Source organism: Cygnus atratus, chromosome 5, assembly GCF_013377495.2.
Source record: "Cygnus atratus isolate AKBS03 ecotype Queensland, Australia chromosome 5, CAtr_DNAZoo_HiC_assembly, whole genome shotgun sequence".
Taxonomy (NCBI): Eukaryota; Metazoa; Chordata; class Aves; order Anseriformes; family Anatidae; genus Cygnus; species Cygnus atratus.
In genome coordinates, this window is record NC_066366.1 from 2,477,953 (window position 1) to 2,505,121 (window position 27,169).

The window sequence follows — 27,169 nt, forward strand, 5'->3', positions numbered from 1 at the left end:
ATAGAAAAAGCGTGCTTTTCAGGTCAACAACTATGTAGCATCATCACTGTAGCAAGAAATGTGAACGGTTTTCATTTTAGATGAAAAGAGAAATTAAAACCAAGTTGTCCTAAGCTGTGCAGAAGCTGGTTCAGCAAGGGCTAAGAGGATCCACCTGGGAGTCTGGGGTCTTTGGGCAGCATTCCTTTTGCAGTTGTTAAACTAAAGAGTGGTCAGGAGCAAAGAATAAGAGGTGAAAAAAGTGATGAAAGCAGAAGGGTAAGGGGAGAGTGTCTGCACCATACAAATTAAGAGGGATGTTTAGTAAAAAGACGGTTGAGGGATTTTCTTTCTCCATCAAAACTTTTCCCTGTTTCAGGGCTTTGCAGCTCTCAGAGGTAAGAATTTCTTCCTTATGTCTAACCTGCACTTTTTCAGTTTAAAACAGTTACCTCTTGTCCTGTCAGTACACTCCCTGACAAAGAGTACCTCCCCAGCTGTTCTGTAGGCCCCCTTTAGGTACTGGAAGTCTGCTATAAGGTCTCCCTGGAGCCTTCTTTTCTCCAGGCTGAACAACCTCAACTTTATCAGCTCTTTTTGTTGTTGTTGTTTCTCCAGCCAATAAATCTGTGATGTATGCAAAGCAGCAGATCAGGTCTTAGAAAACTGAGTCTGCGTGTAGATGCCTATACAGACTTTGTTCTTCCTCTCTCACTAGATAAAAAGGTGTATATCCAGGAGGCTGTGCAGGGTATTGTATTCAGTTCTGTTCTCTATGTGAAAGCTGTTAGTGAGTGGAAAAGAAATTGCACTCACTTCCAGTTGTGGGAAAGATGTGAAGACAAATGCTCTGGAGGGAAATTGGCATGCATGACTTTGAACAGATGAGGAAAGGAAAGGCATGGCTTTAAAAATAGTTGAATAATTAGATCTCATTTAAGTGATGATTCATAGAACACAGTTTTGGCTGTGTTTTGATAGAATCTTTAGAAGAAGCAGTAGCTAAAAGCTGAATGAAAATGCACCGAAGTTCTTGTGGCACATTGCTTTCTTACATAGAAGGTGAACCTCTTTCTGATATTGGAGTTATAGCTGCCACGCTCTTTAGTTAACATAAAAACATTAAAAATACTTGCTACCTTAGTCGCAAGTAAAGCCACTCAGAAATTAATTTAGAAAAGATACTCTGCAGCAATTGCTGTCACAGCATGGTTCACTTTAAATTCTGTCATCCATCCTGTAAAGCAGTTGCCCAGTGTCAGCCAAATAGAGTTTGAAGGCTCAGAGGGATCTAGACTGATTTACTATACATTTTTAGATGACCAGGTCACTGAAATGTAAGAACACTACTAAGCAAAGGAGATGCAGTGGTGGTTTTACACTGGTCAAAACACATGCTTTTAAGTCATCAAATGGAAAGTTTTTACCAGCACGTGAATGTTTAGTTTATAGTTAGCAAATAAATCACTTTTACTGTGGAAGAAGACCATACATGGTGGCTGTTGTCATTTCATCCATACCCTGTGGAAATCTGATTTTGTGGTATGTTTTGGGTATATTCTGAACAAGTTGTGGTGTTCTAGTGCAGTAAGTGTTGTGAGTTAGCTGAGAAAATTTAGTATTTAAAAATGGCATGTCAAATCACTGGTTGGATTTTCTGGGCTGAAGATTACCAAGCTGGTTGATTTTAGAGTTTTTTTTTTTTTTTCCCTTCCTTCCCTCTCCCAGTGTGGCAATTGTGCTAGCCCAAGGATTTTGGTGTAGTTATTTAAATTGCATTTAGTTTGTGGTGCTTTGACATCAGACGCGTCTTTCATCTTGCAGCATAGAGAGAACAATTGATTAAAGTGTTAAAATGTTGTTAGATCTCTTGCAATTTTTGGTGTGCTTTTTTTTGCCAGAGAAATATTCTAAGACACAGTGTTAGAAAATGGAGCCAAATACTGCAAAAAACAGTGAACCTGTAGGTTGAAATGGTCATACAGACCAGTGTGGTTGGATCCCAATTCGTCTTGAACATCAGAGGGTAGCAACTCCCTACAGAGCCTAAGGGAGGTCTCAAGACAGCTCTGAAAATTTAGGTTGTCTAAATAATCCAGTATCATTGTGGTGCATCTCAGCTGCAGAACATGTGATGAATAGAAAGCACTGGTTATTTACTTTGCGTTTTGAAGTTGTCAGGAAGCATTATAGTGATACTGTGCAGGAGTAATAGTGCTAGTGTGCTGTATAGACAGTCTGGTGGTGAGTTACAAGCAGAGCTGAAGTACAGTTGAGATCTGACTCCCACTTAATGCTGTTAGTAACAGAAGGACCCTTCTGATGCCTTTCCAGCTTCAATGGTTGGAGCTGTGTACACACAGTAGGTTTCCTTTTACTTTAGTCCTGTGGTACATAACTGCACTTGCTTCTTTGTATCTGTGGGCAGTTGGATTCTGCTGCATTTTCTCTTTGTGGATGATCATGGTTGAGAAGTTTGCTAATCTCTATTGGAATTGACAGGGAAAAATATTAGGGATATGGTTTTGAAACTGAAAAGTGCAGCACTATAATAAATTGTGGCTCTCTGGTTGAACACAAGGATGAAATTCATTCCAGACTCTGGAATTCGAATGGGACAGTTTATGAATGGAGCTGCAGCCCCTGGATTGTATTTCAGCATTAGTCTCTAGTTTGGAATTGTGCTATTTCCAACATCGACAAGGATACATATTTTACAAGCTTTCATTCTTCCACTGTTAAGACTGTTCACATGTAAAATCTGTTGTGCTGCAGATGGCTGTGGAGTATATGCCATAGGGAAAACACTTCAATTTTGTAAATAAACAGGTTAGTAACTGTTGTCTGAAATTTACTTTTTGAAAATGGCTCTATATTTAGTTGAAGGAAAACTGGCTAATGCTCAGAGGAATCACATTTCTCTCTGTTCATGTCTTGTTTTATGGTCTTCAGCTGTGCCCCACCTCTGTCACCTGTCAGACAGGGATAACTGCTAGACAGCCTCACAGCCATGTACATTGCTTATTACCATCTCATTAGAAGCTTAGATGAAAGCCACAGTCTCTAGTAGATGTGACTTAGTATTGGTTATCCTCAGGTGAACAAGCCAGAAGGCAATAATGTCTTAGTTATTCATTAAACAAAGTAAAATATGCTTAGATAACATGTATTAGGAAATTGGGAATCTTGGACTGAAGTTTAAACTTTCTAGCCCCTGCTGTAGAGAAACAGCAGCTGAGAAATAGATGCTTAAAGACAAAGAAGGAGCCAAAACCTCCTGTCAGTTAACATACTGTGGTTTCTCCCCTTGCCTAAAACAGTTTACTTTTAAACCTCTCAGATGGATTATGTTATAATGTTGACAGTAACAAAAAATGATATGCAAAACAGAAAAGAAAAGCTTAGGCAAAAAGTTTGAAGTGTGATTTTTTACATCTGTTAAATGGAAACTTTTTTAAAAAAAATTTCTTCTTCTTCACCGTGATATTTAAAGGTGATGAATTCTTGTAACTGGCTGAGAAAAGGTAAATTCTTTTTTAAGGCTATATTTATGTCTGTCTTCGTTCTTTCTGCTAGGTTGTAGTTTCAAAGCATAGAAATGTCATTTTTTTTATTTTGAGCTAAGAAAAATATTCTCTAAGTAACCGGTGTGGAGTTTAGACTAAAAGTTGAGACATGGGCTAGATTGTCAAAAGCATCTGTTTGAGTTGCACTTGAGAAAAATGGAAGGACAGGTACAATACAAGCACCTCATTTTGACCAGTTTGCTAACTTGTGCATATTGGGCAAGCAGAGGTAAATGACACCTTGTAAATTGGACTCTGTTGAAGTATGCTGCCCTATCTATGCAAAGAATTTCCTCTTTCCCCCTCATTATGACAGGGCTGATGTTGCTCATCTGCAACAGAAATCTGGGAGCCAAGTGTTTCATCCTGTCTCACCAACTGAATTTAAACTATCTATAGTGGAATCAGCTGATTTGGTCTGTATTTAGTCCAGGCAGCTAGAAACAGAAATTTCCTCTTGTTTCATTTAAAACTGATATTATTAGCATAGATTATGATACTGTTGAGAAATATTCCTCAGAAAACACTAATATACTGTGGTCTATGCACCATCTTTGCAGGACAGATAAGATAAAAACACTGGTAATAATACAGGGCTGCAGGTTTATCAATGTCTAGCAACTTCATCCCTGAACTGCCAAGAGAGACTTTTGGTTTTGCCTTGGCTTTATTTATTAATAGGGAGATACAGAAACTTTGGTCAAATAGAATGGTCAAGTAATCTTTTAAAACATGATTGTGTGTGTGTGTGTTTTTTAATAAACAGAAAGATAATTAAAAATGGCTCTGTAATAAGATCTGTCTTTTCAAAGAGCAAATTGTGATAGAGGTGTACCAACTAGTTTGTAGCATGAGCTTGGCTGAGGTGGACAGGCACCTAAATATGGAGTAGGTCTGGAGTTTCCTGAAGTTAGGGACACTAGAACCAACAGGAAATGGCTCTCAAGAAGGGACTCCTTCAAAAACAAAGCAAATTGAAGGCTGAGAGGAGCTTTTTTATCTCGCTATAAATGAACTGAGGAATAGAATCAGAAGACAAAGAAAAAAACAATTTAGACTGAAAACAATGTTTTCACAAGAATCATAGAATGATTTGGGTTGGAAGGGACCTTGAAGATCACCTAATTCCAACCCCTTGCCGTTGGCAGGGACACCTCCCACCAGACCAGTTTGCTCAAAGCCCCATCCAACCTGGCCCTGAACACTGCCATGGATGGGGCAGGGACCAGGGACCATCTGAAATGGCAGAGGGAGCTACAGTTACTTCACTGATCTGTTGGGTCCCTTACGTCCTATGTAGAAGGGTCACTTAGGGCTTTCCCTTTCAACTGATGATTGACATTTTTTTTCTCTCTGGTTTTAGTTCAGGTTCTCTTAATAGCCTTCACTGGTAAGGAGGTGTGCAAACAGCAAAGTTGGAAAGGATGTTGCAAATTTTTTTGTTTTTTAATTTAATTAAGCTTTGAAAATTGTTACACAATTCAGATAAATTACCAGAAACATGCTTGTGAACTGTTCTCAAGAATTTTCTTTTAAAACAGACGGTAGGAATCTGGGTCAAATCCATTTGTTAAGTGGTGTTTTAAAATTCTTTTATTTCCAAAGCATTAGTTTAAATGGTTATTTGTCCATACATTTCTATTTTTGGTTTCTTAATGCAAGTACAAATGTAAATATTTCTTTCTTTTCCTGTTCTGTCCGTAAACTTTTGACTTGGATACCTATTTTCCAAAGAAAATTTTTAATCATAGGATAGCTTTTTCTGAAACTTGTACTTGAGGGTCTGTTTGCTTTCTGAGGTGTGGGTTTTTTGTTGCTGTTTATAGTGTACAAAGAGAACTTTAGTTTTACCTCCCCTCCTCGACCCTAACAAACCCCAAACCCCACGTTTTGCGTGTACTCTGGGGGATTATTGGGAACTCTGGTGAGAAGAACAACGTGAAGCAACTGAGTCTAGCAGTACTGATGAACTTTCAAAGAGATCTGTATAGAAAGTAGGAGCTCGTTTTTAGATTGAGTCAGTGTAAAATTCTCTGGCATGTTCTTCAGGCTGAAAACCTGATGAACTGCTTGTCTGTCTGAACTGCTGTGTCCGTATGAAGCAGACATGCTGGTGCTTCTGCAGCCATCCCTGTCATTCATTCACAACGTATCCTTAGGAAGACCCTTTCTTACCTCCCTTACCTTCTTTATATTTGTGTGGAACTGTTCATCTCCACACAGCTCTGAATGAGGCTGTGTATTAAAACACCACCTATAGGCTAAAATAAAGACTCGAATTACTTGGTCAGTCTGAACAGGGCCTTTAGATCCCGTCATTCAAAGTTAAAGTCTTTTCCCCTCTCCAGCTCACTTTTGTTGTTGTTGTTTTTGTTTGTTTAGCTTATAGAACTCACTAGTGCTATTTAAAGTAAGCCTTAGAAATAAGATTCAAACTACAATACAGTGGCCCTTGGCCCCAGTCGTGATGCCTGAACTCCCTTTGCCTAGTGGAAGCTATAGAGGTCCTTTGTTATTCAGGCAGAACTGTTGATTTCAGCAATAAAAGTACTTCAGGATTCACCCTGTTGGCACAAAGAGTGTATTTATTCTGTGACATGTTACTGTCAGGTGGGTATAAGAGTGCATCTATAAATTTCCTAGTTGTGAACTGCTGTTGTTCACAGAAAAACTGATAGAAATGCATCTTCCAATGTTGAGCATTCCGAGCAAACTAAAATGCTTGCTTTTATGCAAGCTGACTTCAGTGAGCTTTTGGACTGACCGTTTTATCAGTAGGGATGATTTTATAAATCAAGAGCAAGTAGTTCACAATGCTCTGGGCATGGTGGTTTTTTTTTATAATTCTGGCCATGGCCGTATATCATTTTCATGTCTGTAAGTGACTGATTTCTGAGATATCTATAATTTTAAAACTGACTTAGAAGCAAGGTGCTTTCTGCACAGTCCATTATTATATATATATTCTATATTGTATGTATAATATTCTATATTATATATAGAAATAACCCAAAGGTATTTCTATTTTGCTCATTGTTTCTCCGTAGATGTTTGAGTTTCTAGGTGACTGGACGACCCAGGCAGATTGAAATTTTGCAGTGTGTAGTAGTAGATAAAATAACAAGTAGAAGTTGATAAACTTAGTTTTATTGGAAGTAAATTTCCTTACTAAATTAGAAGTGTGTAAAAACTCTTTACCTTGGTTTATTGTTGACCTTGTTACTGAAATTTTCACACAGATTACAGTGTTAGATATGCTGTATGACCCATTGTCATCAAAGCAATCTCGTTGTCTAACAGCACAATGAGTAATAGGGCTTGGCTGAAGCAGGGTAGCTTTGAAAGAAAAGGTTCAGCTGGCAAATAGCTTTTATTTCTTCCTTGAGAAGAAGAAAAGTTTTTATTGAAATAAATGTGCTGTCCTTAGCATGGGTAAAGTACCTTGTTGACAGTGCTTTGAAAGATCTCTGTAATACATTTAAAGAGGTGTTTCCTCACGTGGAATTTTGGCTCCCTGTTTTCTGTCTGTTTTCGCTGGGCATTCACTTGTGTAGTTTCTCTGAAAAGACACTGTAGTGAATGACATACACTATAAGTCGTCCTCTTGTTCCTTGTAAGAAGTGCAATTCCTTCTTGACGCCTGAAAGCCTCGTTCTGTGAGGCAAGGGTGAAAAATATCCATCGAGAAACATGAAGCTCGGCGGATCCTCCATCAAAGGTGTCTTTGCACGTACACCCTAGGCTTGCTGTCTAGCTTCATGCTTCTTGCATTGAATGAATTGCCTGGTTAAAGCAGATAACATCCAGTTTATATCAACTGTGCCTGAGAATGATTCATCTTTTCAAAAGCACCTAAAAGTTTCACGCAGTTGCATACTGTTGACTTTCAATAATATTTAAGCTCCTAAGTAAACAAGCCCTTGATAGGCATTGGAATAACACTTCTGTTAGCACTTAACATGAAGGCAGTGTTTGGTAGTTGCCTGGAACAGCAGAGTTCGGTGGAAGCCTGTTTTGTTTTGGCAGGAGAAGAAGAGACGCTGTGCACCAAATCAACTGAGCGTGGAGGAGATCAAAGCAGTGAGAGGCTGGAACAGGTAGGAGCATGACTGCTTCACCTGTAGGCAGTTACATGCCTATATGCATATCCTTGATGCAGAGCTGCTGTACTTACCTCTGGGATGTTCAGCTGCCCATGGAACAGAAGGTCCATTTGGTGCTTTGCAAAGCTGCCTTTGAACGGTCTTTTGTGCACCCACATAGGGGCTGTGCTTTATGTGTCAGCAAGTCAAAGACCGCCAAGTATCACCTCTTTCCTTTCAGGGAGCATCTCTATGTTGGAACAAATATATGAAACCTCTTACATAGCACTTAATTTTAACGCTCATTCTAGCACTTGTATAGCATTATTAAGTACACAAAATGCAGAAGAAACTACTATCTCTTCCCTAAAAATTACGTGTAGGGAAAGGGTGGACTGATTAATTTCAGTATAGTAAAACAGAAAATGGTGGATACAGAATTCTGCATAAATCTTCTTAGTTATAGTTTTAAGTGTAGTACTGTCATGTAAAAGTGTAGCCATGGTTAGGATCCAAAAGAACTCTTTGTCAATAGAGTCTGTTCAGTTTCAGCTACATTATTCATAAGATTCATTCCTCCCTCCAGCTGTTTCCACAAATTGAAAGACTTTATTTCAGCTTATAAATGCTATTTCCCCATTGTTCATGCCCACAGCTATTTTCCGTGGCCAAGTACCCATCTCCCCACCCCCCAAGAAAAGAAATCCACACCCTATAAAAGAAGCTATGTAGAGTGGTCCTTTGAGGAGAAAATGGCACAACATTGGAGTTACCATCTGCAAAACTTCAACAGTTGGTATTTTTTGTTGTGTATCTGTGGCTGGGTGGGGATATTGGGCACAGAGCAGAACATGGGGTGTGGCTACATTACCAAAGGGTTTTCAGTTTTGTGTTGTGGCTTCAGTTTTCTCATTAAAACTGAAAAAGACAAAACTTGCTTCTTCAAGAACTGAAGAGCAGTCACTTGATATTCTGGTGGTACAGCTACAGTAGTAGGAGAATTTGTTGCTCACAGAAACTCCAGATGTACTGGCTTTTTAATAGGAAGACTGGTCAAATGGTTAAGAAACTACAGGTGTCTGGAACAGCACAAATAATACCTTGAATCTGTGCCATAAAATTAAGCTACAGACTTTTACCAAAAAAAAAAAAAAAGCCTTCTAACTTCAAACCATCTTCATGCATGTATTTTCTTCAGAGCCCCAGCTGGAGCATAGCTGCTGTGAAGATTCAGCTAAACTGAATTGCATGTTTTTGACACCCTTAGACTTTCCAAGATCAGAAAAAGGATCCTTAGCAAGACTGCCGCATCTACAACACAGGATGAGGAAAACCCCTTGTATGTGGATGTCCAACTGTGAATTCTTCTTTCAGGTTAAACAGGAAAAGATTTGTCTAGGGAAAATGAGGAGAACAGATTGTCACAGATATTAAACACACACCAGAAAAGAGATGCAGTTACTCTGAACAAACCGCTGGAATTGGGGGTCTATAGGACCTGTGAGTCCTGGGGCTTTTATATCTCCTATAAATTTCCAGGCACATTATCAGCTAAAATACCAGAGCCCCAAATCATATGAGTAGATAGTCACAAACGATTTCTATAATGTACTCATAATCTTATAAATCATTACCATTTGGTGTTACAAGTAGATTTGTTTTGTTCTAGAAAGGATGAAATCTGCTGTTAGTCTGCCTGCTATATGCTAGGTACAGTTAGGATTCTGCCTGCCCCTATAATACAAATCATGGTCTTAGCATTGTAAAAAAAAAAAAAAAAAAAATCACAGGTTTTTATCTACCTTTTGGAGGATGAGGACTAAGTTTTGAATGAGCCATGGCCAAGTTTGTGGTATCAACTGGAAACTGGGGAATTTGGTAATGCAGACTTCATGCCAGACAAAACTAGTTCATTTCTGTGTAGAATGTTTAGATTTTTTTTTCATTAATTAAACCCAGGAAAAATATCTTCACATGAAGTTGAAACTGAAGAGTTTTTGCATGATGGATTTTATAAGCCTCAAAAGCCTTATTTGTTTTATGATGATGGATTTTTTTAGCAGAAAAGCATTATTTATAATCTGTGCGTTTTTCTTTAGCTAATTTACTTACTGGAAGGCAAGTTTTGTTTGTGAAGTTTATAAACAAATTATGTACTGCAGTGTATACATAGTTGTGTATAACTGCACAAATGTGTGTATCTGTAATAACTTGTCTCCTTGCAGATGCACATTTTCAATTCTCTACTTACTGGCATTAGGTACATATACAAGTGAATTGAAAGAGGAATAAGGAAAGAATAGGAGACAGGAGAAAAGTCTGGGATACAATTTCATTTCTGATATCCTCTGTGAACACCAGCAAAGGAGTGTGAAACTAGACACTAGCTGAACACTATATAAACATGAACACTATGAAGAAGACAGAGTTGGAGTTTGCCCTTTTGCTAGGTGGACTATATGGCTGACCATAAAAAACCTGGTTTGATGTTTTTATTTGTTGAAGAGATGTGTTAAGAGTAGACAGTGTCATTCAGAAAGCCATCCTGATGCAGAGTTACTTTTCTAGAGTAACGACGCTTTAAAAGATACAGTAAAATTATTCCTGTATAGAGAGCAAATTTAAATTAGATGTCTACACTGTTCTGCTTAAATCCATGAGAAAGAAGAAGAGGAACAGGAATACCAGCCTCAGTGTCAGGCACATGTGAAGCATGTTTGAAGGCACCATTTGAAAGTTTTTTCCAGTTTGGACTCCCATGAGATAAGAAAAGTTTGCATCAAACTTTGCTGTAGGCTTATTTACTTTTGGAGTGAGAGTGTACATGCATTCAGATAACAGTTTTTACACCATGGTCTTGTCTTGAAGGATATATTTCTATATGGGGGCTGTACCAAGTTTACCCTACAGCATGCAGAATACTCTCACTTTGGTGAGGAGCCAAAATGTTCCCTGTAAGGGAAAGGGGACTGAAATTGTATCTGATCTGAGTACTAATCTACATCCCTCAGGCTTATCCTGCGGCTGTTTCTGTGTCGCAAAGGCAACACTGGATATGCCTTTTCAATGAGATCATGCAAAATCAAATTGCTATTAAATTATATTTTACTCACAGTTTTGAATTGAGTTAAAGTATGAGCACTAGTGCTAAAACTTTGGGTAGAAATACCGATGCCAGACTGATGCTCCAAATGCTGTCTGGATAAAATTAATAATTTCACACAGATATTTCAAGCTCATGTTACATGTTTTAATATTGTTAAACATAAGTGATAGCACATAACAGCACGGCAGCCAATCTGAAAACAAGCAATGGGACCCTATTCCTTAATGTACTGGCTGCTTGCTCTTCCTGGACATGTGTAGCTGAATGGAACAGAGTAGGATTGTGCTTTCTTCTTTATTTTTTTGATGCTGTGTACTCTCCTGTGCTCTGGCAGTAGGGCTGTTAGCAGTTCCTATGCAAGCAGAGAAGTGAGATTTGAGAAGTCAGAATCACCTGAGCAAGATGCAGTGTGGGAGAGGTCTGTACGAGGCCGTGTGAAGGGGTCTAGGTGACAGGGGTCATGGGCAGCAGTGCTTCTCAAACAACAGCTGTGGGCCTTGGTCCTCTCCAATGGATGAAATGGTCAAGTCTTGTAACAGTGTTCTGCATCAGATTTATTCCTGCTCTGCAGACTGTGAAGAAAGATTGTTCCCTTAGCAGAACTCACCAGTACAGTGGGTCTATTCAAGCCTGCATCTGGGACGATAGTTAGTGCCTTCATTTATGAAATTCCTATCACAGAATTGTAAGTTCTTTGGAACAGCGACTGGTCTCTTGAGAGACCTCTAACATCTCATGTACACTGCAGTATGTAAATTATTTTAATAAAAGAAAAAAGGGGAAGCTCTTCCAAATCATCAAATACCATCTCACAGCCTGGAAAGGTTTAAAAGATGTTTGATATCATTCATGGTTTGTTTGTGGGTTTGTTTTTGCTCTGCCTTTCTCTAAAATCCCCTCACTCCCTTCTGCCATTCTGAATGTAATGTACATGAGAGCAGAGGTAGTGTGTCTGTGGCCACAGTTCCGGCTTCCTTGCTCTGCTGGAGCACGTGTTGCTCCAGGAAGCTTCAATAGAAACCTTGTGCTGGTAGGAGCCACAGTCCATAGCAGTTAGGTGGCTGTGATCAGCTCAGTAGGCTGGGTGGGTGTTTCACTGCCTCCTACTACAAGGAATGTTAAAACAGGTTTAAGTGTTTCCAGTTGTTTCACTGTCTAGTGGCCGGAGGCCTGATGAAAGGAGATTTGTAACATTTACGCTTGTGGTAGCTTGTCAAAACTTTCCTTTCGTGCAGGTGACAAAGGTCCGTGCTGTGGGAGCCGATCTTTTTTCTTGAGAATAGTGCCTCCTCTTCTGATGGCTGTGTGTACCTGTGACTAAGAAATAGCTGGGAAGATGCTCTCTGCAAATTCACAAACTGGCTTGTGGGTACTAAGGGAAGAAAGCTCGTTAGCACAGTAGGTGGGGTACCAGTGGATATAACAGGACCATGGCAACATTTCTTTTGCAGTTTCTTTTCTTCATCATTTTAGCTTATAAAAATATCTCTTCTAGCAAGAAAGAGTTCTTTCTCTCTTGGATCTCATTGGTGTTTTTTACATTTGTGAAGGGCAACCCTTGACATTCCTTATGTTTCTTCTAATGGCTTTTCAGTGTTGATTCACACTTTCCTTTTTTGTTTTAGTGTGGAAGAGTGAAATTCCAGCAAGGCTGACTTAGTGAAAACTGAATTAGTGTTGATGGCTGGAGAGAAATGTAACTTGATCTTCTGTCTCCAGTGCTCGAATCAGGAACTGAAATAATTGTTCTAAGACCCTGGTAGAGTTGCCAGAAAACGGAGCAGTGCTTCTGCCAGATAGTCACCGCAGAAGTGCCAGACATTCCTTCCCTCTTTTGAGCGCGTGTGTGTGCATTTGAGAAGGAAAATGCACACAGGCAGCAGGGGACCAAAATACTTTTCACTCTGTGGTGGTCACAGAGTGTGCAGTGTAGTGCAATACTGCTGGCAGGGCCTGAAGGGATATCAGTGTGTGATGGCTGGCAAGGGGTGCAGACACAGGACTCAAATGTAGGAGTTTTTTTTCTTGCTTTTTCTCTGTTGAATAGTGGCATTAGCCACTGTCACAGGGCTTGATGGAAGATATGAGGTAAAGCCACCAGAGAGAGGACTGAAGGGCCCATCACACAGCAAGAGAAGCTAGTTCAGTCCCTAAAGAATTTGTGGCTCGCTGGAAGAGATGGTGTAGGCTGCCAACAACTAAGCCCAGCTGCACTGGTTAATGATTTGTGCTTTTAATTGAAACCGTTGTGCACTACTATAGCCCTGGCTTGTGGGAGCTGCTGGTGCAATAAATCTTGATTTTTCCATATTAGAAAGCTGTGTTCTTTGGGGATTTTAAAGTCTCGTGTATTTTTCCCCTTTTCTGTTGCTATAGCTACTATAATTTTTGTTAACGAAAAGAATAAGAAGTAGTTTGCTGCACTTAGTTTACATTATTGTGATTCTGATATAGCTGCCAATATTCTCTTGATCCTTTCCTCTCTCCTGTCTCCCCACCATCTGAGTCAGTTCTCTAAACAAACTGCAGGAGGCCAGGATCTGCTGTTCTCCTGCAGTCACTAGAGGGTTGTATGTGCGTGGGGGATTCGGCTTCTACCCATGAACTAGGGACTCAAAAACATGAATTTAGTCTTGTGTTTGGATTTTGAGCTTGGGCTGTATATTAAATGAGCAGCTATGCATAGTTTGGAAACTTCCCACATTTATGGGGTCGCACCCTCTTTGCAGGACAGCAGGAGTTCCAGTCTCTTTCAGTGGGGTCTCACATCAGGGTACCATGGTATTCAGCAGAATAGGGCAGATCCATTTCTGTTGAGGTATCTTTGGGAACATAAGTCTAATCCATGAGGAAAATGTATCTGAGTGTGAAAAAAGATGGGTTTCTTTTTCTGAGGAATGTAGAGTGCACTCTTAAAGTGGAGGGGAAGAAGAGGAGCCTATTTCTTTTTCATCCTTGTTGCCCTTTTTTTCTTCAAGAAATCTCATTTTCTTTTCTCTCTCTCTCTTTTTTTTTTGTTTCCTGGCACAGTGTGTTATCTGTCCTTCATCTCACCCTTGTTCTACCTGCCTTCAACCCTGTGACATTTGTCTGATCCTCATCCCTCCTCCTGTTTCTTCTTTACAGTGTGCTTCCTTTATTTCAGGAGCACAGCTAGGAGGAAGGTTGAGGTTCTCTCATTTTGCTGGCACCATACTCCTCTTTAATATTTCTTTTCTCTCTTCAGTCATCTGAGATGGGAGCTGGAGCTGAGGCAGGGGACCGACCAAGCCCTCTCTCTGTCAGCCTGCACACACCACACTGTGGTTTATCAGTGTGGGAGCACAGGGTTTTTGGTTTTGTTTGGTTTGGCTTAAAAACTGTAGAGGTTGAAGGAGAGGGAGGTACTAGCCAAGAGGTTCATAAACACAAAGGGAATCTGAATCAGAAAGCCACCGTAGACAAAACAGGTGCTCAGCAGGTGCCCTGAGAGATGTCAGCCTGCTGGAGCGCAGATGCAGCAGGCAGGAGGGGTGGCTTTCAGTGCCTGCAGAGGCAGGGGAGGACTGGCTCGTCTCTGTTACTGATGTGTTCAGCGTCAGTGATACCTGCGTGTCTGCGCCCCACCATGTCTCTGAAGAACTTGAACTTACTAATGAGCATGTCCTCACAGCCTGCTTGTGAGCTAAGTCGTAAAGTTATTCCTGGTTCATTGATAGAATGATGATATCTGGAGAGATCAAAGCATAGAATTCTGAGGTAGAGAAGCCAAAAAAGGAGCAGCTCTGGGAAAATGGGCCACTCAAATGCCCAAACGTGGGCTGTGGGCTTAATCTCTGGCAGTGAATTTCAGGATCTCATCTCCAAGCATCTTTCCCGAGACCACAAAAGCAACCTGTCAGAGCTCCAATGCAGCTCAGAACTCCTGAATTCTGCAGTCATTGCTTTAAGCAGAGGAACACCGTTTCTAAATGTAAACAGATAAACTCTTCTGAACAGTTCTGGCACAAATCCTCCATGTCAACAACAGACTTGCCATCCCATTTGCTGCTGCTAATGCTTGTGTCCAGGATCACTTCTGGATTTGCTTTGCATAGAGGGGAATTAAAATCTTCTCTGTGCCTTTCCACAGATTTCCTGGGTAACTGCCAAGAGCAAAAGAGGCAGACCCAAGGTTGTTCTCATCTCTTTGTACAAGCCAAGACAATTTTGGTAATATTTTCTACTTATATCCATGAAGTCTCTAGCCAGTTTATCATCCTCCTAGGATGCTCTTATATCAGCATATTGAGACAGTCCATCCAAATCAACTGTTGCTTCACTTGAAGTGTAGGCATTGGCAGCTGCAGTATCACGGACAGGTCCTGCTTCTTGGAGATACTGACTCAGAACACTAACGCCATTAGTAGGACATAGTGATCTAAACGGAATAGGTCCATAGTGACACCATATATCAGTTTGTGACCTTACTGAGGCACCATTATCCAAAATCTTCCACTGCTGCTTTGAATTTAAAACAGCAATTAAAACTTGCAATAACGTCACCTTGCCTTCTGCTAGTACTAATGGGTTTGGTATTCTTTTACTGCATAGTACTAGAGAGAAGTCAGAGTACTTTGCACCTCAGTATAGCATCAGTAGTTGGCATCCCTTACTTTTACTGAAGATCTCTATTTTTCAGTGCTTCTGACGCGTATGAAGCATCCATTCCACATCCCTCTCCAGATGCTCCTTGTAACCCTCCTCTGAAGTTAGTTTTCCTGGTGACACCTGCATCGGCCAGGAGAGTGTTATCTTCAGATTGTCCTTTGCTGAATACTGCTTACAGCCTTCCCTGGGAGCAAACTGCTGTTCAGATTCCTGTAACAGTGTTGGTCCTTAAATGGTCTCAGATTTTCTTCTAATCTCGTTAGCCATTTTGTCTGTTCTCATCTGCTTAGCACTGGGGAAACATAGTCACACAAACTGGATGCTGATCCAGGGCTTTTGCTTTATTGCTCTGACTTGAACAATGCAGCCACTTTGTTCCTCTGTTTGTTTACAGCCTGGGCCAGCATACCTAAGGTCACCACATTTCTTTGCAAAGCGTGCCTCAACCTGAATATTCAGTGTGGCAAACAACCTAACCTGCCTCACTGGATTTCAGGGTAATGTTTTCATCAGTCCTTGTTTTATGTATTTTTTTTTCAGCTTTGTTTGCTTTTCCACTATTTTTTTTTCCCCTCCTAGCACCAGAACTTCTGTCTTCGATTTTTCCTTTCTTTTTCAGACCATTTGCTTTATTTGGTGCTTACTCTGTCAGGGATGGAGATCCACCTACAAATCTGTCTGTCCCTCTTCCCTCCCTGCCATCACTGACAGGGGAAGGAAGAAGCATTGCTGTTGGTTTGGTAGAGATTGTACTTGTCTGTGTCTCTGTGGCCATGCTGGCCTTTGGTTTGTGTCTTTCCTCCTCTCTGCTCTCAGAAGGGGCTCTGCAGAAAAAATCTGAAGCAAGCAGAATAAAACAAGCTTCTGAAAATAGGTGATCTGTTGAAAGAGTGAGTTGGTGAGTGCTACCAACTGCTGTACCCAAGCTGGCCATTTAAACCCCTCGATCTTCATGTTTTTTCTCAGTGGCACTGTTTCTCACATTGTCACAAGAAGTCAGTTGCAAAATGAAAGACTATTTCAAGAGTTTTCAAGCTTTGTACATGTAAACTTCATTGCTGTCACACGGAGTTTGGGGGGAGGAAGCTCAAGGGTCTGTTTGCACAGTTAGTAGTAAGCTAAGTTATTCATTTATAACTTACCACCTGCTATGGAATAATTCACAGGTTATGTACTTAGTGCTAAGCACACCCTTGTATAAGGTAGTTTGGGAAGCGTGTTACCTACCCCAAACACACTAAGAGCATTTGCATGAAGAGTTAATGTGGAGTAATTAGGATGCTGTAAATTCTCCTCTATGTACAGACAAGTTCTCACTTGTTTCTGTTGTATAGAGCAGGATTTGAGAAATGAAAAGTAAAGGTATTTCTCTGCACTGGGAAAGTTAATTCAGGTTTAAAGTACAGTGTAGTGCAGTACCTTGCTAAGCTACCCTCTGTGTGGCTGAGTGTACTTCAAGCACAACTCAAGCAGTTTACCTAACGTTTCATAGGAAGTCTAGGGCAAAGTGAAGACTGAATCCTTCTCTCAAATCCCTCTGTAGTTGCATCAAGATCCTATTCCTTCCATTATATGTTTTTAAAAGCTTGTGCAAGCCATATAACTGCTATTAATTTTGCAGTTTGCACTCCGGTGGTGCTCAGAGCGGGAGCCCTGTGTGTCTGGCAGGAAGGAAGGGGGGTGTGCTAACAACACTGGAGACTGCAGCTTGCTCTGTATTATAGCTGTGACCCGTGTTTTGCCTGGCACGATGCCCTCATGAATCAAAAACTTGTAGTAGTTGCAAAGTCTGGATGCTTCTCAGGTGTCCAGCAGACTTTATCAGTCAGCCTCAGGGTGAGGAAGGTTCAGTCATCAATGTCAGTTCAACAGAGAAGTTCTTTTCAGGGTTTACTAAGACTTTTCAGCTTGTTTTTTTCACTTTGTGTTTCCCCTGCAGCCTGTGCTTTCTGGCAGTCTGTACTGAACAGCTTGAGTTGTATTGCAATGTCTTTAGGAACTGGTGACACTCTGACACTCTGTGGAAATACTGAAGGACAGTCTCTTTTGAAATAAGGTTTCTTGTAATCTATTTTTCTCCATTTCTTTGTTATGCAAAAATATTAATGAAGAAGAATGTTTGTGCCTTAATCTACTCCCATTTCTTAGCAAAATTATAATCTTTTTTTTGTGTGTGTGTTAAAAGAAACAATTCATTATTGTGCAAATGATTTTGATTTCACATTTGGATTATTATAATTTCATTGAGGAATAAGCAACAGGAGCAGGTGAGCTCGTGAGCCTTGAATTGGTGTTTTTATGCAAATATCTTGAGGATGAAGGGAAGGGACAAAGGAAGAATAATACTGAGGAATGTATGTTGGGCACGATTTACAAGTAGCTTGTTTTCATACAGTTGTGTGGTCATTGTTGAAGTGTTTATGTTGTGAAAAACAAAATATATATGCCTCAGATTATTCTGTACTAAAGTTTCTGCAGCAAATGTGATGACCAAGGGCTTTCAACAAAGCAGTGTTCATAAAGTCTATTATAGGGCTTGCTGAAAGGCATCACCAGCTTATGATCGATACTCAAGTACAGCAGGAGAAAACAAGTCACTTTTCTCTACTAAAGCCTAATTCAGATCTGACGTATGCACATATTTTGCTCACTGAAGCCATGTGAGAGTAATGTGGATGCTTTGCTTCTAAGACTGAATTTTAGTGTGTGAAATCTGTACAGGGTTTTTGTTTCATCAAATGCATGAGTTTCTGGTGCATTCATATCAGAGAGAAAATACTTTGTTGAATGTTTTTATCCTTTTTTCTCTTTTTGTTTTCTAAAAAATTTAAAAGCAAAAATAGCTTGCACATTTTCAAGGCCAAATTTTATACACTATGGAAACACAATGTTTAGCATACTGTTCACAATGAAAGAGATTTCTGTCTTAAAAGAGAAAGCATGCAAATGTTGTTTACAATAACAGTATCCGTATGTGCATAGAGACATAACAAATACCTTTGGCATTAGCACAGAAACAATTTGCTTGGGATTCATCTTCTACACTCCAATAGAATCATTAAGGCTGGATAAGACCTCCAAGATCATCTGGTTCAACTGTCTCCCAACCACCAATAATACCCGCTAAACCATGTCCCTCAGCACCGCATCCAACCTTTTTCTTAAGCACCCCCAGCAACTTTCCCTTTGTTAGAGTACAACTTAAACTATCCCTGCTTCTTTCTTTCAGAATTTAGTTTTAAATAACATATTTTGAAGGCATTTTTGAAGTACGTATTCCAGATGGTCCAGAAGAATGAATGTCTCAAATGAATGGCTGAACGTCAGCCTTAACAAAAGAAAAATAAACACAACTGTTTTTCAGATGGATCAGTTCTCCAAGCCAGATAGTTTGGGACTCAGACAAGTGTGACAGTGTGAGAATGTGTGGCTAGCGTGGGCATCAGAAAATAAGGCTTAAGTAGCATTTCAGATCTGAGATCGGTTTTAAGGGTAGTGTGAAGGTGTCTGAAGACTGGCTGAGGTCATACAAGTTCACAGTGCCACCAGAATTGTTCTGCCTTCTCCTTGACTGAGCCACAAGGCTCTGACATGTGCCCGCCGCTGGCCCTACTTCCCATATGGCTGTAGAGTTAAGTTTCCTCTGAGCTTATAATAGTACCAAATAATTGTAAGTATTTTAAATCCTTTCTACCCTCATGCTTCAAATCAAGCTAAGTTCAAACCAATCAAAGCATTTTTTTAAAATACAAACAACCTTCAACCTGCAAAGGTAAATGCTAACTTCTGATTCAATAGCAGCCATATAGTTTCTGTTAACGTCTCCTTCTCACTTCCCTGGGGAACAGTTACTTTTAAAGGTACCTCCAGTTTATTCCAGTTTGATTTGTCAATAAATGTGAACCTGTTGTATTCAGTGACAGCTCGTTTAAGTACTGATTTAGCACAAATGAGTTGGTAGAAGTCACAGTGAAATTACTTCTATGCTGGTAGGACAATAGCTATGATTTATCTAAACTGTAGGGAAGTCTTGTATAGCCTTACAAGCTAGGTGGAAAGTGGCTATCAGAGACTGCAATAAATGAGGCACAAATCAATACACCTTTCACTTGTGCAGAAAGGAAGAAAAATTCAGTCCAAAAGCTGGATTCAGTCCAGCTTCTTCAGCTAAGATGTAATTCTAGTGATGTACAAAAGCAGAGCACAAACAAAACCTTTTTCTTCTTAATACTGAAGCAAGCAAGATAAAATAAACACCCTAATTGCCAGAGAGTTCTCGTAATTATACTGAAAAGTTTTTGGAAGACAGCGTGCCCTCCACAGTCTGAGAAAGACGGTCACCCCAGTGTTAGTGAAAATTCCTCCATAAAGGAGAGGCAAACCTGTATGCTACTGGACTCTTTGATTTTCATGTTTTTACGCCATTTTGTATCTGTGATTGCCCCAGCAGTGTTAATGGTATCAGAAAAGCTTAGCACATAACTCTTACATTTGGACACAAGTTCTGGACTGCAAGGTATGCAATGACAACCAAGTCCAGCCCCACTATAGCTTGTATCAGTAAATGTGGGATAGTAGTGTTTGTCACCTAGCTATGAAAGCCTAGCAGAAAGACTGTCAATTTGACTGGGAACACGCTGTCCCTGGATTGTAAGCAGGGAGGCTTTGGATGAGATTGTGGAGTTAATACTAACTAGAATCTGTGCCTTTTGCAGTGTCACAAAGATGAGAAGTTTGACGAACTCTCTTCCTTTGTATCTGTTATCCACAAACATTGTCACTTGTTCTCAGGGACTTGGAGGTAGGCAGCTGTACGAATGGCTTGATCTCATTTGTCTTGGAGATTATGCTAGAGCATAATATGGCTCGGACACGCATGTTTGTTGGGAGCATATGGTCTGTTTCTCCAGCCTTTGGGACTAGCCTTGAGGGCAGTTAATTCTCATGTCTTGCTAGAAGCCTGTTGATGTAGTTAGGCTGGCAGTGTGCTGTAAAGAGAAAACTTGGAATGAGATGGGTGAATTAACCCTTAGTGCATCTCTCCATGCCACGCCCTTGCTGAGCTGGTCATTTAGCTCTTTATGTTAGTTTGTACAGTATTGCATGGCTTAACTTACAGTGGCCCAGCTTACAGAACAGGTATACACAATGAAAGCATGTAGGTCTTGTAACAAATGTTCTTTGGAGTCTCTACAGGAGCCCTCTCAAGGCAGAAATCTTTAAAGATTTAATTGGACTTTCCATTTCATCAGAGCTGACGTTGTTCTGGGAGGATATAATTGTTTTACTGGAAGGGAACAGGCAACTTGCCACAAAACTAAGCTGCAACTCTTAAATAAAAGTTTAGCTATACAAAACCTCTTGAAATGTGAGCAAGATTTCCTAAGCAATCAGAAAAGCATATTAGGCATTAGAAGATTTTAAAAATCAATAGAGACATTCTGTTGTAGATACTGTTAAGAGAAAAATAAGTATATCAAATTGGTTATTATTAATGTATTTTTGAGATTTTTACCTTTATCACAGGGTACCTTTTTGAAAACATGAGTTGGTTTTAGTAGTCCATAACACTCATTTCCCTGTAACATTCCACAACATTCATTTCTCTTCATTCACAACATATGTCTCCCTTACTGTCCTCCTCTCAGGTCTGCGCCTGGTGGGCCAGGCCAAACCAGTTATACTTCTGCTTGCTTTCCTCAGCTGTGGAGTTTCAAGAGGAAAGGCACGCTGCTTTAAAAAGCTTCAGAACACATGCAGATCTCAAGAACCCAAACTGTGCCTGGTAGAATTATCTTGCTTGCGGTACAAATTGGTTTAGTCTAGGACAGTTAAATGTAAGGTAATCTTTGTAAAAAGCATGACAACAAGGACTTTACAAACAGTGAACTGTTGCCCACAAACCTTGCTCAAAAATAACAACAGAAGTTCAGAGTGGAGTAGTTCTTGAAGGACATGCACATTTTCTTTGTAGAATTTGTACTCTTATTAATGATAATGCTAGGGGAAAGAGGGAGCTCAAGAGCCTACTCTCAAAGACTCCCTTCTCAAGTCAGCAGGAGCACTGCATGTGTATTCTTCTTTGCCACCTTCCTTACTTCATCTGCTCTACGCTGCAGCCTGGATCATAGCGAATGCCTGGCTCAGAGGGCTGCATCCACATACATGTTGTCTTCTGTTTGGGCAAGTTCAGTGCTCAAACAGAAACAGCTGCATCTGGACTCTTCTTCGTTAAGCTGCCAGATAAACAGTGCTAATGTTCCTGACACTCAGAAAACTGGCTTTGAAGGTCTGCAACATACTCGAAGGAGTTTTTGTTGGAACTGTGTACTTAATGGAAAATTTGCCTTAGAAATGAATGCAAAAAATGGAGTGCGAGCAATCCGTTTTAAGTCTAGGTAGGGAATCAGACCAGATGAATAAGAAGAGATATTGAGCAGAGTATTAAGAAAAACACTCGGCAAACAAACAAAAAAGCATGCATGTCTGTTGAACTGAAGAAATTTTACACAAAAAATCCTCTTCTGTTCCCATTGTACTAACAAAATGGAAGATGGAATCATTCAAATTATGAATGTATTTTTTCTAAGACACCTGTTGATCTGAGACATGGATAAGACAACTGAGTAACTGGTCTCAATGTTATCAATGGTACGCAGAAGGAGAGGAGAGGATCAGTTCTTGCAATGCAGGAACTGATGGATAAATTGCATGTAGGAAAGTAGAAGGGTTTCTTGAGACCTCACAGGCTCTCAAATTGTAGAAAGAAAACACCCCTGACTGCTGTGAATTTCCATGTGGTTTTGCTCCAAGCCTAGCTCTAGCCCTGAACCACCTGTGGATGGGAGCAAGCTGAGGAACAACTGTGCTGCAGTGGGGCTGCAAGTTGTACCTCCGAAGTATTGGGGTGCTTTAGGAAATGAAGGACAACTTCCAACTGTACAGAAAAAGTTTAGGATTTACACCTCCCTTGCTAACAGACTAGTGGAATTAAGGATTCAGTGATGTCATAAGGTGCACTAGCACAAAGCTTGATGATTTTTAGTGTCCCATCTATGCCTAAGAAGGCTCCAGGCCATGCTTTCAGTTGTACCATTCTGGAAGAGGTAGGGGAGAGATGGTCCACAGGGAATGTTCTGTCATGGGGACTTCCTACGATGGTAAAAATCTGTTTGAAAATATCTGCATTGCAGCAGCCGTTTTCAGCCAGAAGAAATGTTGTCTGCTGAGGAGCAGATCTCATGTTGCCATCACACTATTTTTTTTTCCCTCTTTATTCCTGCCAAAACTTTTGTGGAAGTTTTAGATGAAATGGATTTAATAGTCGAGCAGGTCCAGATTCTACCATCCTGGCTCATTAAAATACCACTTTGAGAACTGTCCTGGTGAAACTAGTGAGACTGCTCCTGGAGTGATGTACAAATGATGACTAAGTAAGGGTTTCAGAGTCATTCTTTAAATTTCAAATAAATCACAATACTGCATTTTTTGGCAAGTGCAGTTGGTTGACTGGGCAATGCAGAATCTGTGTGACATGACTATTTTTGGATTTGTTTTTGACAGTATATCTTAATTCTTGAGAGATTTTTTCATTGCTTCATGCCAAATAATATGCAAATATTGTGCTGGAGAATGCTCTTACATAAGCCCATGGGATGTGATTCTCACCATACAATGATTCATATAAACTTACAGGGCTGTCAAACTCATTCAAAGGCCCTGGCATAACATGACTATAAAATGCATTTTTTTCATTTTTTTGCCTCTGTCTCCCTCTTCATTTTGAGGTGTTTTTGTTGTTGTTCATTCGTTTGTTAAGACCTTAAATTACTGAGTGCTGTTAGCTGTGCTTCTAGGCACTTCAGTAAATTGTTGACTAGTTTCTGCCAAGTTTTCAAGTAACTTTTTGTTTCAAGTTATTTGGATATTTAGATTTTCTCTGTGTATACTGGGATGATACCAGCATCACCTATAGCAAAATACTCATGAAAAATAAACATTAAAGAAAAACCGCATATAAAAGTCTTCACTGTATATAACATAGTCTCAACTGCATGGAAATTATAACTAAATTTGATGTATCTTGTGAAATCTCCTTTTAGGACCAAGTTCCCCTTTTGCTGAAAGCAAAACGATTTGCCTATTTGGCATTCAAGTTAACTTTGAAATGTGGAGTTCACTTTTTTTTTTTTTTTAAAATATATTGACCACAACGATTTTATCAAGCTGTTGGGAAGCTGCAATTTGAGAAGTGTAAGGCTTCCATAAAAAACAAACACCTTGATGTACATGCATGTGCATTTATTATTATTTTTTATTGTGAGAGAAGTGGAAGATGACTGACTCTTAATGTGCTTTTATGCTGCTGTTTTGTATCATTTGTGTGTGCCGGGCCAGTGTCCTGTCTTTTTGAAGGTCTATTCAGCTTCTTCTGGTCTTCAACAGAAAAGCAAATCTTGCAAAATGAATGTAACGTCTGCATGCTGTTATTTGCCTTATGTCACACATTTTTTTTTTTACCTTGATTGCTATTAAATGATTTAGATTTAATACAGTAAAAGCATTGAACTGGTGAGTGGAAAACATTAAAAAAAAAAAAAAAAAAAAAAAAGCTGTTGGTTCCCTGTGGAATGTACAGTCCTAGAAAGTTTGGCCAGCATCAGAAGCTTTTCTTTCTTTTCCCAGGCAAGTCCTTCTCCAACCAGAACAGGCAGTTCTTTACAGCCCTGTTATCTTGACAGTATAACAGTAACAATAACACTGAGACACTGGGGAAATTTGGAGAGCTTCAGAACATGTAAAAAAAAAAAAAAAGTTACCTACTGAAAAAAAAAATCAAACCTCCACACAGCTGGGGAAGATTGATACACACAGGACAGTCAGAGGATAAGAAGACCTGGAATCTGTGGTCAGCATGATTAACTCTGCATTTGGAGCTGCAATCCACAGGAGATTTTCTGACCTAATTTGTGGTAGAATTGTTTGGAATAAAGTGGTTTAGAGAATGTCCTCCTCACTGCAATGGGTCTGTTTGTACAAGGATTTCGTGTGTTGTCAGTACCCAGCTTGCTTTCCAGCATCACATTACAGTTGGCTTCTCAAGCTGTCTGGACTTACTGTGGGTTTGAGTAAACAACAAGTTTGTAGTACTCCTTATTTTTGCATTAAGTATGCCATTAATGGTTGTAAAAAGTGGTAGTTCTGGTCAGAACCTGGGTGGCAATACTTCAAATTGTGGTACATATTTCAGCCTACAAATGAAGGAACATCTCAAACCACCCACAGAGCATGCCAGGAGAGCCACAGAATCCTTGATAAACAACTCTTGTGGCATCAGGTAGAATAAGTACTCCCTCATTTCTTTCCTGAGGGACTCATGACATAAAAATGTATTTCTCCCTCTTTCTGCAAAATATTTCTCAAGTGATTACAGTGGCAGAGGAAATTGCCAGTATGAGCAGTGCTCTACAGAAGAGAAATGTGGGATGTAGTCAACAGAGAGGCATGGTGGCAGAGGTTACCACTTTCACATCCTGGCCCACATTCATATCATAAAATTCTCCCCTCAGGCTCAGAACATTTCTATTGAGGTAGTGGGGCGTGTGCAATTTATATCACAGTACTGGGCTGTTTCTTAGCTGATTTGCAGCAACATTACAATGGTAAGACCCATCTTTTGGGTTCTTGGTCGCCACTCACTGTCTTTCCTTTCCTATGCATTTGAGGTACCTCAGGAAGGTAGAGTTGCCAATTGCCTTCTCTCTGCACTTGTCTGGGAGAAATTTCTTCCAGAATGTGTCTTTTTTTTTTTTTTTTTTCTCCCTCTTCTTCCAAACCCCTTTACTGTTGAGAATCAGTCTGAGGTGTCTGTTTTTATACCTGTTGTGGGAATTCACTTGCAAGGACTTCTCCCTGCTGTCTGCCATTTCCATTTAGGCTTTCTTCCATGCATCTGGTATTCTTTTTGTATCCTAGCTATACAGAAGAGTAAACAATATTTATGTGCTTCTGGCAGCATTTTAATTTCTCTTTGGAAGAAAACCATTAGTCAAGAGTTCGTGAAGTCAGAAAGACACTAGTATTGCCTTGTGCTGGGAATTCTACAACACATGACTGAATATATAGGGTTTTCATCATGGCTGAAGTTTCATTTACAGCTTTTGGTTTGCTACCAAATCTCGTGCCTTAGTATTATTAGGATAGAGCTAGAAATCAGTAATGATTCTTTATATTACCTGAGGTCTTAAAAGCATCATAAGACAGTTTTACTTGAAGAATCTTGTGGTTAATAGAGGGAATAAGCCAGGAACCATTTGCAGACATTTTCACGTCACAAGCAGATCTGAAAATTATATTCAACCTATTCACTATTGCACTTATTTCACCGTTTGAAAACTATTTCCATAATATACACAAAGCTACACTTTAAAATTGTGAAGTTTCCTCCTGTTTAAAAGCTTTTGCGTGGCTGGAATGCCAGTCATAACTACATTATTTGCAGGTATTGCAGAGCGCACTTGGTGGGTTTTCAATGTATGGTGATGGATGGAAGAACCACACCAAGCCTGTGATATTTTGTGAATATCAAGCTATGTTCATCAGACATGCCAGAATCTGAAGCATGCACCTAATGTCTGTAAGCTATCTCCTGCTATAGCATTGGGCTCTGATAAGCTTGAATGGGATGTGGATGTGAAACAACAGCAGCAGAGTGGTAGGGTTTAGTTTCTCAGGACCATAACTAGACCTGATTGCATTTTATAGAATGAAAAGCAGACGGGAGTTCTGCTTTTACAGAGTGTAGTACTTACAGCAGTCTTGAACAATTAATTGTCATTTGGGCTTGTCAAAGCTTAATTGACTTTTCTTCTCACAGATATCCAGATTTCTAGAAAGCAGAAATGACCATGACTGCCAACAAGAATGCCAATGTCAACAGCAGAGCTGGAGGGAGTAAAGTGCCTCAGGACACTCTGGATAGGTAAGTGAACTGCAGGCTTTGTAGACTCTGAGAAAGGTTTGTTTGGAACAAACTTTGTTAAAAGATAAGCAAACTCTATTCTGACAGCTTTGTTGGGCTGGGAGAAGTTTTTGGTAGGAAGTGGAGGAATTGAAGTGTAAGAGATCCATTTCTGGCATATTTCTGTTGAGCTGCTGCTGCTCACTGGTGATGAAAACGATTGCAAGGAAGGACCTGTGTTAAAGGCATCATGCAGGCCTCAGGAGGCTTGGGCTAAATTTCTGGGCTGTATGACTACATGCTTTTCTCCATTGCCAGTCACCAGTTTGTATTTTGTATCAGTTTCTGTCACATTTGCTCTACTTCATCTGCATTGACAGACAGTGTGGGAAGAGATTGCCTCCCATTGCAGGTCTGGCAGCAAGCGTGAAAGGGCTGAATGTAAAGTATAGGGATCATTTTTTTTTCTTTGCTTATTTGTGCTCCTCTCTGCAGCATTAAGTTATTTACAGAGGAAGTAGATCAACTGTATCATTCACACCTAGGGGAAAGCAAGTGGCCCATCCCGTTATCATATGGCATTTTCCCCAAACTCAGTACTGTAGCCAAGGACACTTTAAGTCCCCAGACCTGGCAATCCTGAGGGTATCAGTCTGTTTAAGACTAGACCAGAAAAGACAGTGGGTTTGCAGAAGGCTGTGATGTGATTGCACACAGTGACACAGATACCTGTAAAATACAGATACCTTTCACTCATGAATTAGTAATATGAAATGGCAAAGAGTGTAAAGTCAGTTATTGCTCCCTTGTCCTTTATTTTACAATGATGAAAGACAGTGTTTTGAGG

The 27,169-nt window shown here is 40.0% G+C and overlaps 1 protein-coding gene across 1 annotated transcript in view; it reads left to right on the forward strand.

The window, feature by feature from the left end:
- The window catches only part of DENND2B (DENN domain containing 2B), a 123,922-nt gene that overhangs the window by 11,515 nt on the left and 85,238 nt on the right, over window positions 1-27,169 (forward strand). The window contains 1 exon segment of the mRNA XM_035550429.2: window positions 26,239-26,343. Within this exon segment, the coding sequence (XP_035406322.1) occupies window positions 26,264-26,343 (80 nt within the window). The 5' untranslated portion in view covers window positions 26,239-26,263.